General features: G+C 37.8%; 1 protein-coding gene across 1 annotated transcript in view; it reads left to right on the top strand.

Moving 5' to 3' along the window:
• Window positions 1-15,155, top strand: part of LOC136877356 (uncharacterized) — a 156,625-nt gene that overhangs the window by 14,658 nt on the left and 126,812 nt on the right. Inside the window, exon 3 of the mRNA XM_067151329.2 lies at window positions 3,385-3,545. Coding sequence (XP_067007430.2) covers window positions 3,385-3,545 — 161 coding nt within the window. The remainder of the gene's footprint in view (window positions 1-3,384; window positions 3,546-15,155) is intronic.

The raw sequence follows: 15,155 nt of genomic DNA, 5'->3' as shown, positions 1-15,155 counted from the left end.
AGGTCACCTATACACTATCTACTAGAAAAAAACTTGCACCAGACCTTTTCAGAGGCCATACGCAGTTATTATTGTACTATATGAGCCATCTTTAAATAGGACACTAGATCTTCAAGAAAGAGGGAAACATTTTACTTAATATAGAAGTTTGTAAAAAAACAAGTAATGTTTGGTGGTGGATGTCTTCTTCTTATTATTATTATTTTTCTTATTTGGAAACACACTATGTCTTTATATTGTGGCATTCTACCTGCAGACAATTAATAGCTTTAAAACCTTCAGCAATGTACTATGCGTATGTTCCTTGTTGGAAAATGAACTAAAATGTAGGGGAAACTCCTCAATTGAAAACTGGAGCTCAATACGGATATCCTGAATTATATGACTCCGGTGATATTAGATGTTATGGGAGTTTGCCCGTTGATCCATTTACAACGTGTACTGCCTTGCTTTGCTGTTGACTGACTGCCAGCATGTGCCACTCGCCTGCCAACACTCCAGTGTTGATGAACGGTTAAGGTTATCTTAGAAATGTTATTTAGCAATTTAGTTAGCTTCTTAAACATTTCTCATTAACTTATTGCAACTCTTCTTTTGAGATGTTGGCTATTTCTTTTTTACACATGCACAGCTGAACAGTGTCACAGGCTTGCTGTTGAGAGACACAGTCCCAAGGGCACAGACAACTTATTCACCCCCTATCAAACACCATTTAATTGATAAGCACAGAATACAAGGTTAGTTGAGTACAAGGGAGAAAAAAGTGGCCTGTCTAAGGGACTGAAGTGTCAGAATGCAAGCTGTGCATGCCCAAGAACACAATGCAGCTGCAAGCAGGTCTGAATAAAATGTTGATCCTGTATATGAATTTACAACAACTGAATTTGTGCTCAATCAATAAATCATTCACTACCTACTGATCTGCATTTAGGGCAGTCGCCCAGGTGGCAGATTCCCTATCTGTTGTTTTCCTAGCCTTTTCTTAAATGACTGCAAAGAAATTGGAAATTTATTGAACATCTCCCTTGGTAAGTTATCCCAGTCCCTAATTCCCCTTCTTATAAATGAATATTTGCCCTAATTTGTCCTCTTGAATTCCAACTTTATCTTCATATTGTGATCTTTCCTACTTATAAAGACACCACTCAAGCTTATTTGTCTACTAATGTCATTCCACGCCATCTCTCCACTGACAGCTTGTAACATACTACATAGTCAAGCAACTCATCTCCTTTCTCCCAAGTCTTCCTAGCCCAAACACAACAATTTTGTAATGCTACTCTTTTGTCGGATATCACCCAGAAAAAATTGAACTGCTTTTCTTTGGACTTCTTCCAGTTCTTGAATCAGTAATCCTGGTGAGGATCCCATACACTGGAACCATACTGTAGTTGGTGTCTTACCAGGGACCTATATGCCCTCTCCTTTACATCAGAACCATGTGCAGAGATCTGTACCCTTTATTTACAATTTACAATATTCACAGTACCATTTATGTGATTACCCCAATGAAGATATTTCCTTGTATTAACACCTACGAACTTACAATGATCCCCATAAGGAACTTACCCCATCAATGCAGTAATTAAAACAGAGGATTTTTTTTATTTTTTATTTGTGAAACTCACAACCTGATTTTTAACCCTGTTTATCATCATACCATTGCCTACTGTCCATGTCACAACATTATCGAGGTCATTTTGCAGTTGCTCACAATCTTGTAACGTTTTTATTTACCTATACATAATAACATCATCCGCAAAAAGCCTTATATCTGATTCCACTTCTTTACTCATATCATTTGTATATATATATATATATATATTAGGAAACATAAAGGTCCAATAATACTGCCTTGACGAATTCCCCTTTAATTATTACAGAGTCAGATAAAGCTTCACATACTCTACCGTAATTCTCTTTCTATTTTCTAGAAATATAGCCACCCATTCAGTCACTCTTTTGTCTAGTCCAATTGCACCCTCACAACTGCCTTAGACAGGTCAACCAAGACACTGGCCATTTGACCTCTGAAACCAAGATATCTTCTATATCTTGCTGGAATCCTACAAGTTGAGCTTCAGTGGAATAAACCTTCCTAAACCCGAACTGCTTTCTATTGAACCAGTTATTATTTTGCAAAGATGTCTGATATAATCAGAAAGAACGCTTTTCCAAACCCTACATGCAATGCATGTCAAACTGACTGGCCTGTAATTTTCAGCTTTATGTCTGTCACCCTTTCCTTTATAAACAGGAGCTACTATAGCAACTCTCCATTCATCTGGTATAGCTCCTTCGTGCAAACAATAATCAAATAAGTACTTCAAATATGGTACTATATCCCAACTTTAGTACATCCCCCCAAATCTTATCAATTCCAGCTGCTTTTCTAGTTTTCAACTTTTGTATCTTATTGTAAATGTTGTTATCATAGTTCAATTTTAATACTTCTTTAGTATTAGTCACCTCCTATATCTGGACATTATCCTTGTAACCAACAATCTTTACGTACTGCTGACTGAATACTTCTGCCTTTTGAAGATCCTCCCATACACACTCCCCTTGTTCATTAATGATTCCTGGAATGTCATTCTTAGAACCTGTTTCTGCCTTAAAGTACCTATACATACTATTCCATTTTTTGCTAAAATGTGTAGGACTGCCTATTATGCTAGATTCTTTGCTAGATTCAATTTCCTAGTAAGTTCCTTCAATTTCTTCTTACTTCCACAGCAATTTCTAACTCTATTTCTATCCAACTTGCACCTCCTTCTTAGTCTCTTTACTTCTCTGTTATAGTATAGTGGGTCTTTACTATTCCTTACCACCTTCAAAGGTACAAACCTGTTTTCAAATTCCTCAACAATTGCTTTAAGTATTGCTGAAAGTATGGAAGATGTAACTGAATACTCTAATGATGCCAATCTGATGATGTGTTGACGTTTATGAATAATAAGCTTATTACTGACAACTGAGCATATTCTCGCCTTGAAGTTAGGTTAGCAAATTTATTACTGAATCTTAAAAAGTAAGACAATTGGTATGGTAAAGTTCATTAATAAATATACTAACTGTGACCTTGACATTTAGAAAATAGGTTAAGGCACTACCTTCAAAACAGAACTCTGTGTTTTGATGAGCTTACACTGATAAAATATTTATTAGAGTAAACTTGTACAAATTCTGTATAACATGTAAATTATTTGAAAAGTTACCTAATTTGGAAATATACAAGTTTATTTCTACTTCTATCGGTAATTGATAGAAGATAGACAGAAATTCTTCTGCAAACTCTATTGTCCTAGTCTGCAAAATACACAAATTCCATTAAGATTCAGTTTTCTGTCCTATCCATAAATAATGCCTCTTATTTTTTTTCAGTGTCTGCTACCAGTATATTCATGCTATGCTAGAAATATCACCACAATTGAAGGATTAGGCTCAAAAAAATCTGGCCTCAGTGCAGAACAACGTTACCTGGCTGACTTCAGTGGAAGTCAGTGTGGTTTCTGTAGTCCTGGGATGGTCATGAACATGCACAGGTAAGTGAATTAACCTTTCTATCATATTCAGTATTTTGTCTTAGTGCCTAGTTTATTGCTAATAAATAGCGAGTCTAACTACGTTTTACTTATATTGCCGGTACCTACTTAATATTTTTAGTACATTATGCAACAAGCCTAAAATGGCAATAATTAAGACACAAGTATGTTTATAAAATGAGTGAAGCGGGGTTTTATAATTTCCGTACGAGTGTCTTAATTACCATTATAGGCGAGTTGCACACGGTTGTTTATGCTCGACGATAATTATAACTTTATTTTTTTAATATTCATACATTTCTGTCGAGATGTCGCTTGACAGTTGAGTTTACTGAACAGAGCACAGAGTGCATGTGCTGGGTTATTGATTTTCCGTGAGTGGATCAGAGACCTTGAAAATGTCGTACATTTTTAAAGCTTTGATAGAAGGTTATCATAACCTAGCTTTATTTCAAATACATATTTTTTATTGTACAGTTGATGAAGTGAATGTGATTGTGGAATATTGGAATTAGAAGGTGCATTGATGTTAATATGTGTGTCCGACATGTTTGATTTTGGAAACAAGTGTGAAGCTAGTGTGTTGAGCGCAGGTGCGATGCTATCCTTACCTAATTGGTCGAACAGTTGTATCATAATGAAAATCTGAACTCCAATTGGTGGAGAACCTGTATCATAATGAAACTTGAACTATAATGAGCCTCATTAAGATTCAGTTTTGTGGCATATAATATTTATATTTTGGCATTGTCAAGCATAAAATATATTATCTTTATATACATCAAAGGAGAAAACTACAAAATGGATAGAAACTCACTAAAAGGATAAAGTCTATGTCAACAGAAAATGCAGTTAGGGTTGCGCAGCTGTGAGCTTGCATTTGGGAGATAGTGGAATGGAATGCCACTGACAGCAACCCTGAAGATAATTATCTGTGGTTTCCCATTTTCACACCAGGCAAATGTTGGGGGCATTCCTAAATTAAGGCCATGGCTGCTTCCTTCTTACTCCCAGCGTTTTCCTATACAATCAGCACCGTAATACCTATCTGTGTCAATGCGATGTTAAAAAAAGTAGGAGACAATGAAATTACAAAGATGAAAACACAAAAGAACACTGCCATAATATACATTTTCAACTTCAAGTACCAAGCAATTTGGCTGCACAATTTGGGTCACCTAGCTATTAGTTTGCATTCAGGAGATGGTGGGTTTGAATATCACCGATGGCAACCCTGAAGATGGTTTTCCATGGTTTCCCATTTTCACATGAGCCAAACGGTGGGGCTGTGCCTAAATTAAGGTCATTGCTGCTATTTTTCCCCATCCTTGCACATCAAAATTCTTTATGTGTTAGTATAATGTTGAAATACTAACAAAAAATTTAAAAAACATCTTTGTACACTTCTACCAACATACCATCATAATTGGCAATGATAGGGTTTGTATATCTACTGAAAGAAAATATGGGGCAGTTTTGGTTTGAATAGATCAATAGAACTTTATTGAACCTTTCCCTGTGAATCTGTGACATATCCTACTTCTCAGATATATTCATCATTGTCATAAGACCTATCTGTGTAGGTGCAACGTAAAGCAGCATGCAGCTTGTAAAAAACAAAAGTTACAGTAAACATATATTTTCAAGCTACATTTTCATCTTCATATACCAAGCAATTTGGCTGCATTAGTTTGGTCACTTAGCTGTTGGTTTGCATTCAGGAGATGGTGGGTTTGAATCTCACCATTGGCAGCCTTGAAGATGGTTTTCCGTGGTTTCCCATTTTCACATGAGCCAAACGGTGGGGCTGTACCTAAATTAGGATAATTGCTGCTATTTTTCCCCATCCTTGCACATAAAAATTCTTTATGTGTTAGTATAATGTTGAAATACTAACAAAAAATTTAAAAAATATCTTTGTACACTTCTACCATCATACCATTATAATTTGCAATGATAGGGTTCGTATATTTACTGAAAGAAACTATGGGGCAGATTTGGTTTGAATAGATCGACAGAACATTATTGCTTTTCTTATCTAACAAACATCAGCGAAGAGGAAAAAGAACATGCATATACCTTAAAACTGAAAAAAATGCTAATGGAAAGGCTAAAGTGTTAACCTTTCCCTGTGAATCTGATACATACCCCACTTCTCAGATATATTCATCATTACCATAAGACCTATCTGTGTCAGTGCAATATAAAGCAGCTTGTAAAAAAAAAAAAATAAGAAGGTACAGTAATTTTATATTTTCAATTAGGCTAAAAAGTAATGAAAAGTTATGAAATTCCACACAAACCTTATTGAAAAAGATTTTAACAAACAGTATAGCATTCACATTTTCGACAGATAACCTACTTTTTTGGTTGTCCATAAGAAGTTCATCTGGTAAAATGGCCTTTCAGTACCAGCATTTGAAAGGAATGTTGCAGAAGGACTCAACAACCTTACTTAAATTTAAGAATTAATTTACTCAAACACTGCTGAACAAATGAAACCAAGTTCCTCTTAATAGATTTCATTTTTATATCTTCTTTCCCTATAATTGCGTTTTTTAAGATCACCATGTCACCAAGTAGTGAATTTCATTTTGCACCCGACCATTTTGTATCCAGTAAGCTGTACTTTAATATTTCCACATCCCCCAGGTACTAGGGCCACTGTTCTCACAAAATGACAATATTGATTGATTGATTGATTGATTGATTGATTGATTGATTGATTGATTGATTGATTGATTGATTGATTGATTGATTGATTGATTGATTGATTGATTGATTGATTGATTGATTGATTGATTGATTGATTGATTGATTGATTGCCAAATGTTTAGAAATTTTTATGAAGAAAACATCAATTTCTGAATTTTTTCGGCTATTTCATATGTTAAATGTTTTGTATATTCATGTTCAAAGCTCATGTACAAAATACGAGACAATTCTGCTTTTCTCAAAAAATTATTTGGACTCCAGAACACAACCTATATAATGTGGAATGATCCCAGTGTCATTGCCAAAATTTTCTACTGAAAGTGAGTTAAAACTAAAATTATCATCATCTAGAATCAGTTAATAGAAACTCATTTAGCAGAATTCCAAGCAGAACCATCGAAAAAACATCAGTATCTTCAAAGAGATCATTAGCACTAGCGCTGAGGCAACCAGACATCATCTTCAATAAATTGGTCATGTTGTCCACATTCCTTCCAAAGTAAGTGATGTATTCTCAATTGAAGAACAGATCATGTTATCAGGAAGAACAGTGAAAATGATACAAGACAGTTCTGAAGTATGAAATGAGGAAGTGTCAAATTGACTTCAGCAACTGGGAGTATGTAGCATCTGATCAGCCAACATCGTTATACAGGGTGTAACAAAGATGTACGGCACAAATTAGGACATATTCCTTATGCATAGATGAAGAAATTATGTTTATATGAACACGGGTCTGGAAACGCTTTGTTTCCATGTTACACCCCATTGTCTCCAACTCATTAATCATGCCAAACACACAAGAACAGAACGTACCAGCATACCACCTGCAATTCTTTCTCATAGGAGATGTTCAGTATGCCCTCCATGAGCTTTGATACATGCCTGTCAAGGTCATACTGATCACTAGAACAGTTGATGTTACCTGTAAACAAGCAATGACATAAGTCACATAGCAACAGGGACATGTAAAACAAAACAAAACCCTGGCAGTGCACCTATGATAATGACACCGTTACCAGATATAACCAAGTGTTCATGTTTCCCATGATTAATGAGTTGAAGAAAATGAGGTGTAACATAGAAACAAAGCATTTTCGGACCCATATTCATATAACATAATTTCTTCAATCAATCAATCAATCAATCAATCAATCAATCAATCAATCAATCAATCAATCAATCAATCAATCAATCAATCAATCAATCAATCAATCAATCAATCACTACTGATCTGCATTTAGGGCAGTCGCCCAGGTGGCAGATTCCCTGTCTGTTGTTTTCCTAGCCTTTCCTTAATTGATCGCAAAGAAATTGGAAAATTATTGAACATCTCCCTTGGTAAGTTATTCCAATCCCTAACTCCCCTTCCTATAAATGAATATTTGCCCTAATTCATCCTCCTGAATTCCATTTTTATCTTCATATTGTGATCTTTCCTACTTTTAAAGACACCACTCAAACTTATTCGTCTACTGATGTCCTCCCACGCCACCCCTCCACTGACAGCTCGGAACATACCACTTAAAATACCAATATAATGGTCCGTTATTGGACATTATAAATTTTCCAGCTAACTCATTCTTGGTTGCCTGCGTTTCGTCCTCGTGTGCTAAGTTAGGCTCATCAGTAGGGACTTAGCACACCACCCAAGACGCAAAGCTAGTGCATACCATGGAGTCCCAACTGACGAGCCTAACTTAGCACATGAGGGCGAAACGCAGGCAACCAAGAATGAGTTAGCTGGAAAATTTATAATGTCCAATAACGGACCATTATATTGGTATTATAAATTTACTCATTCGGGACAAATATTTTAGGTTCCCTATGGGAATCAACATCTACATCATTTGATGGCCAGGCAGGCATCTATTTTTGGAAATGAGACATAGCTCTCATAGTGCATAGGCACTGCTGGTGGCTTCAAATAGCCTATGCAGTGGCCTCCACGGTATGCACTAGCCTTGCGTCTTGGGTGGTGTGCTAAGTCCCAACTGACGAGCCTAACTTAGCACACGAGGGCGAAACGCAGGCAACCAAGAATGAGTTAGCTGGAAAATTTATAATGTCCAATAACGGACCATTATATTGGTATTATAAATTTACTCATTCGGGACAAATATTTTAGGTTCCCTATGGGAATCAACATCTACATCACATACCACTTAATCGAGCAGCTCGTCTCCTTTATCCCAAGTCTTTCCAGCCCAAACTTTGCAACATTTTTGTAACGCTACTCTTTTGTCAGAAATCACCCAGAACAAATCGAGCTGCTTTTCTTTGGATTTTTTCCAGTTCTTGAATCAAGTAATCCTGGTGAGGGTCCCATACACTGGAACCATACTCTAGTTGGGGCCTTACCAGAGACTTATATGCCCCCTCCTTTACACCCTTACTACAACCCCTAAATACCCTCATAACCATGTGCAGAGACCTGTACCCTTTATTAACAATCATATTCTTCATCTATGTGTGAGGAATGTGTCCTGCAATTTGTGCTGTACATTTTTGTTACACTCTGTATTATGTCCACAGGGGCGGTGGGGGTGGTGGTGGTGCTGATTATTGTTTTAAGAGGAAGTACAACTGGGCAATCATCCTCTATATAACACTAATCAGAGAGAAGGAATGGAAGGGATCCGACACTTTGAAAAATGAAGGTATCAGTCAAAAAAAGACGAGGGCCATGAAGGGCGTGAAAATGAAAATCATCTAAGGCCTCGAGTGCTCTAATACCATGGGGGTCGAAAAGAAAAACAGTTGACCAAGGGAGGTCGGATAGAATAGATGAAAGTGAAGAGCCTGGCACAAGTAAGTGACACCAGCCTCCATATTAATTCAGTTCAAACTGGGTTCACAAGCAAGTACTCATGTGGTTCAGCCATACTTTGAACCAACTGGTATCAGGCAGCGAAATAGGGTAAAGTCTAGCATGACTGGCATTATCAGGACATCTGGCTGCTGGGTTGTGGTGTTGGATGACATGTCCAAAACATATGATGTGCCTCACCAATAGGCACATCAGATATTGTCAGGTAAATATGCAACTGTCGTTATCTGGACATCTGGTATTGGACGATAGTTGCCAAAATGTAGAAGGTGCCCCTCAACTAGGCACGTCAGGTTGTCAGGTAGGAAACGGTTGTCATCACCTGGACATCTGGCCACTGGGTTCCGGTATAGAACGACAGACCCCAAGACTTTCATCGTGTGTCTCCACTAGGCACGACAGGTTGAAAGAGAAATTCCGGCCACTGCAACATAAATACACATGCAGCAGACAGGGAATTCCAAAAGCTAAAGCCACCCCAATGGACAAAAGCTTCGAGGCACCTGACCGGTGTATCAACGACCTCCATCGGAAGATCCCCTTGGGACTACCTCAGCCCCCCTCCCCCCTGAGGCAAGCAATATAAATGATTTCAAATAGAAAAAATGGTGAAAAACAAAGAAAATTCTGTTGGAGTTTACACTTATTCCAGAAAATTTTACCAAAATCCCTAGTTATGGATATGAAGACCTTAATTCTACCAAAACGACATACTAAATTATACCGAGGATGATCATAAATGACCATTCTCATTACAACTAAGACAACTCCTAACTAAACTATTAACTATAAGATCCAAAGAAATTGCTGGCCAGCATATTAACTAGAATTTTGCTTACAACTAATTCCTTATAACTACCCAAATGTCTTAAATAGTTCTAAAGTAATATCTCATAACTAGGGTATCTTAACTTGAGACAAATGAACCTGACTGATCCTCTTTCTTTCAGGATCACTGACTAATAATGGCACAGGGGTTAAAAATTTCAAAATAGTGCAGGGACCTCAAAATTTGGGGGATAACTTACTAATGACATGGTCCGCAGCACTGCTGATGGGATGAGTCTTTACATAAACCTGGTCACCCACAAACAGATTGTGCAGTCTTCGCCCGTGATTGTAGTTACGTTGAACTTAAGCGTAATAGACCTTCAAATTTTTATGCGCACAGTTCCAAGCAGCACAGATCGTTTCTGGATTAGTGACATCAGGCAGAAGATCGTTAATGGACCACAGATTAGTAAGTGGGGAATTAGGGGTGAATGCGAGCATCAATGAAGCAGGAGTTTGCTTATGACTTTAATGAACAGCAGTGTCGAAAGCAAATGTTAACCAATTAAGTGATGAATCCCACTTAGAGTGGACAAAAGAATGGTAAGCAATAAGAACAGATCTTAGATTTTGATTGACTCTTTCAGCATAATTAGCTCTGGTATAATAAGGGGTATTAGTTACATGAGAAATAGATAAGTCAAAACAGAAATGATGGAATTGCACAGATGTAAAAGCTCTAGCATTGTCACTCATCAAAAATTGACAGGTCCAAATGAAGCAAAGATCTGTTTCAAGCAAGAAATAGTAGTGTTAGCATTAGCCATACGAGTAAGGAACAGCTATGTAAAATGTGAGAAAGCATCAACACACACAAGTATGAAACCATGGCCAGTCCGCAATCTCCAAAAAGGACCAATGAAATCTATAAACAATCTCTCCATTGGGCAAGAAGCTTGCTCAGATGACAACAGACCTAGGCGAGTATTAGGAGCAGGTTTACTAATATTACAAGTTTTGCAAGATTTGACCAAAGTACGAATTTCACCATCCATGGATTTCCAAATAAAATGTTTACAGATTTTCTCCCTCGTTTTGAACACACCAAGATGTCCACCGACAGGGGATTCATGGAAATATTTAAAAAGTGCAGGAACCAAATTAGCTGGAACAACAATTTTGGGGTCTCTGTGGCCACGAGCAGGACAACACAGAACACCATTCTTAATAACATATGGTTTGACACATTCACCAGACTTAATCCTGTCCATAATAGCCTTCAATTCAGCATCATCTTCCTGATGTTTACCAATATCTTTGAAAAGGAAAGGGGAATTGGTCAGAACTACATTAACAAAGGCCGAAACTTGTTCAGGAAAGGGGTCTGCAGGCTCTGATTGAGGATTAGAACTGCCAGGATAGAACATCCTACTGAGACTGTCAGCAACAACATTTTCAGTGCCACGAATGTGACGAGCTTCAAATTGGAAAGCTGAGATGCGTACTGCCCAGTGCGCAAGATGACCAGCTCTTCTTGGTTTGGCCAGTACCCAACTCAATGCCTGATTATCCATTTCAAGATCAAAAGATAGATGTTCAAGATACATTCTAAATGTTTCCAAGGAGAAAACAATTCATAGATTGAATAATTGCGTTCAGCAGGGTTTAGACTATGGGAAGCATAAGAAATTGGATGACGTCCATCTTCAAATTCCTGGAGGAGAATGCTAGATATACCTGTAGATGAGGCATCGGTTTGAAGAATGAAATTTTTAGAAAAATCTGGCATAGCCAGCACAGGAGCACAGGCATCGGTTTGAAGAATGAAACTTTTAGAAAAATCTGGCATAGCCAGCACAGGAGCATTACACAAGGCAGATTTCAGGTCACAGAAAGTTTCAAGTTGGGCATCACCCCACTTAAATTTAGCATCTTTTCTTCTCAAGGCGTTTAATAGGGCTGCTCTTTCAGCGAAATTGGGGATGAATTTACAGAAAAAATTGACCATGCCAACAAACCTAGCTACAGCCTTGACATATTTAGGGGTTGGAAAATTTTGAATAGCTGCAGTACAAGATTGGTCGATAGAGACACCTTTCTCGGACACATTATGCCCTAAGAAGGACATCTGGGGCTGTGCAAAAGTAACTTTGCTAGCCTTAAGGGTTAGTCCTGCTTTATGGAGTCTTTCAAGGACTTCATTGAGATGTACAAGGGGCTCTTCAAAGGTTTCATTGAAAGTAAATATATCGTCCAAATAATTATATACAAATTTGAATTTAATGTCTGACAAAACGTTACCTAGCAGCAGAGTAAGGACCGCAGCTACTGTGGTAAGACCGAATGGCATGTACTCAAATTCATATAGGTTCCAATCAGTAGCAAAAGCAGTGAGGTGCCTGGATTCCTCAGCAAGAGGTATCTTATAATATGCCTGATTCAAATCAAAAGTGGTAAAAATTTTGGCATTAGTAAACTAAGAGAAACAAGTCAAGTGTTAGTCAGGAAGAGGAACAGATTGAAGTACAACTCTCTTGTTTAACAGCCAATAATCAATAACAGGCCTAAACCCACCCTGTGGTTTAGGGACCAGAAATATGGGAGAAGAGTAAGAAGATTTAGAGATACGCATTACACCATCAGCAAGCATTTAATTGATAATAGCCTCAAGGGCTTTAATCTTAGGAGGCAGCAACTGATACAGAGGAGAAAAAGCAGGTACATAGTCAGTTACTCCAATTTTATATTCCAAAATATTGGTCACACCTAACTTATCAGTAAACACATCAGGAAATTTATCACAAAGATTCCTGATTTGGTTGGCCTGATCTTCAGGCAAATGATCAAAATCTAAAGCTTTGGGTTCACCCGTGTCTTCAGAAACAGCATTGACATGACAAGGAAGAATAGGGGAACGATTGCACAAGGTAAAGATCCTAATGGAAAATTTAAACTGGAACTCATTGTACTGAAGGTCCAATATCATACCAGTTTTTACAATAAAATTGGCACCCAAAAATGAAAGGACAAAAAATCTTTTGCCACTAGTACAGGCATTTTCCATGTGAAATTACAAATTCTGATTTTGACATTCAGACATCCAATGACATTCAAAGAATTAGAGTTAGCCGTATGGCAGGTTAAGAATACAGATTTTAAGGAAGGGAACTTGCAAACAGATTTCATGGATAAATACCAGTTTTCACTCATCAAGGTGAGGCTACTTCCAGAATCAACTAAAACACAGATAGGTTCACTGTCCACCTCTTAAGCATATGTAAGGCAACTTACAAGGAGGAATAGCAAAAATACCACAAGATTGTGGGAAATTGACACTAGGGTCAGATTGAGGCTTATCATCAGCTACAGAATTGTGTAAGTCATCATCTAACCGACAGTGATAACAGATGAAACATGAAGCTACACTAGGAGGTTTGGTACAAGAATTGGCAGTTAGTCATCTAGAATTGCCATTACCAGAACACCCAGACCTGGAAGAATTGCAAGGACACTGTCTAGAAAAATGTCTATTCGACCCACAGTATCTGCAAGAATTAGCTGGGGAAAAGACTCTACCCACATTAGGATTTGAATTGCCTAAGGGCTCAATCTTGGGATAATTCCTCTGAAAATTGTCAAGTTGACCACTCATGGCAGGTTTTGAATTGCCTAAGGAACCAATCTTAGGACAAATCCACTGGAAATGATCAGTGGAGCCACAACTATAGCATGCAGATGAATTACGTGGCTTGGAAGAAGTAGAAGCGGTACTAGTGACCTGGGAAGACATGTTCATAGGAAGAGGAGCTAACGTAACGCGTAGCTGTTGGCATACCTAATGCCTTTGGCAGAAACAGTGATAGCTTCCAATTGAGTGAAAGTAGCTGGTCGCGGTGACAGAGCAAGATACAACCGATAATTAGGAGCAAGACCCTCAACAATGCTAGCAACCATTTTAGACTCAGAATATTTGAGCATAAAAATCCTAGCATTGAACTTAATATCTTGAATATATTCAGATAATGTTTCATTCAAATGCTGCACTCAGAAATAATGCTTTTGCACCAAAGAAGAACAATGCACGGGAAGAAATAAAGAACTCATGAGCATGAAACTAGTACATTGTCGACGTTTTGGAAATGGCACTTATGACATGCTCAGAAAGAGCTCCAGATACATGTGGGTATAAGACTTGGAAGAAATGATCACTACTTAAAGAGTATACAATACCCTGATCTTTAAATTCAATCAGGAAACGTAGAAAGGAAATGATCTCGTCAACTGAATTAGCGGTGAACTTTGATACACCCTTAAATACAGCAGTTAATCAGCGATAACTTGAAAAACAGCAGGTGTAGTAGGTACCTGAGAAAGACTAGATTGATTCTGGGAAGGAATCACAGTTATAGAGTAATCTTGGTTCAAACGCCCTTGGAAAATGTTTGAAGTACTGAAAGTGATGTTGGGACTGCAGTTAGATAGCAATGAAACCGGTGCAGATATTCACATCTACAAATTTTTTTTGCAGATTTGAGAAACCACCGTAGCATTTGATACAGGTGACACTTGGACGTGGGGATATATTGGAAGAGAAACAGGTTGGATTGCAACAGAAGGTTGATACAAAGACACAGTTGAATTAACAGGTGCCACAGGAATAAGAGGCATACCAACTTGTGTAAAAGAACCATTACTGACATTACTCACAGGCAGAGAAGCACTTGTAAATATAGCAGGAGATTGCAGGGGAACATTACTACATGTTACCACTGTACTAGCTTGTGAAGCAGTCAATACAGAGATAGTCTCATATCACAAGTTTCAGACAGAGCTGACACATAAACTACAGGACTGGAGCTAGGCAATGCGTTGCCTTCTAGCAAGCCTTCTATTTTATCGAAAATGCCAGAAAACTCTGATAATAACAATTCACACTCCTGTTGCTCATTTGCAGATAAATTAAGAGCTAACAAGTGGCGAATCCTGTCCATATAATGCTGCACTTGGGCTTTCACACGTGTTAACTGACATTAGACAGTTCAGAGGAAGAAAAAGACAAAAGAATAGCTTCAAATTTGGTACATTTATCTCTAACGATTGTCAATGATGCACACTTCGTCTATTGATAACTCGGAGATGGATACCGGTATTTTAAGCAATTGCTTTAACAGGCCCATGTCATCTCTAACCCTTCCTGTCAAATTAAATTTATGAATATGAAGTTCGTTAACTAATTCCTCCTTCTTCAAGTGGAAAGGGACAGGGATAGCACGAGACATGTTAACAAGAAATCA

This window comes from Anabrus simplex, chromosome 7 (assembly GCF_040414725.1).
Source record: "Anabrus simplex isolate iqAnaSimp1 chromosome 7, ASM4041472v1, whole genome shotgun sequence".
In the NCBI taxonomy this organism is placed as follows: domain Eukaryota; kingdom Metazoa; phylum Arthropoda; class Insecta; order Orthoptera; family Tettigoniidae; genus Anabrus; species Anabrus simplex.
The sequence above is the reverse complement of the archived record's forward strand: the minus strand, read 5'-3'. Positions and strand labels throughout refer to the sequence as shown.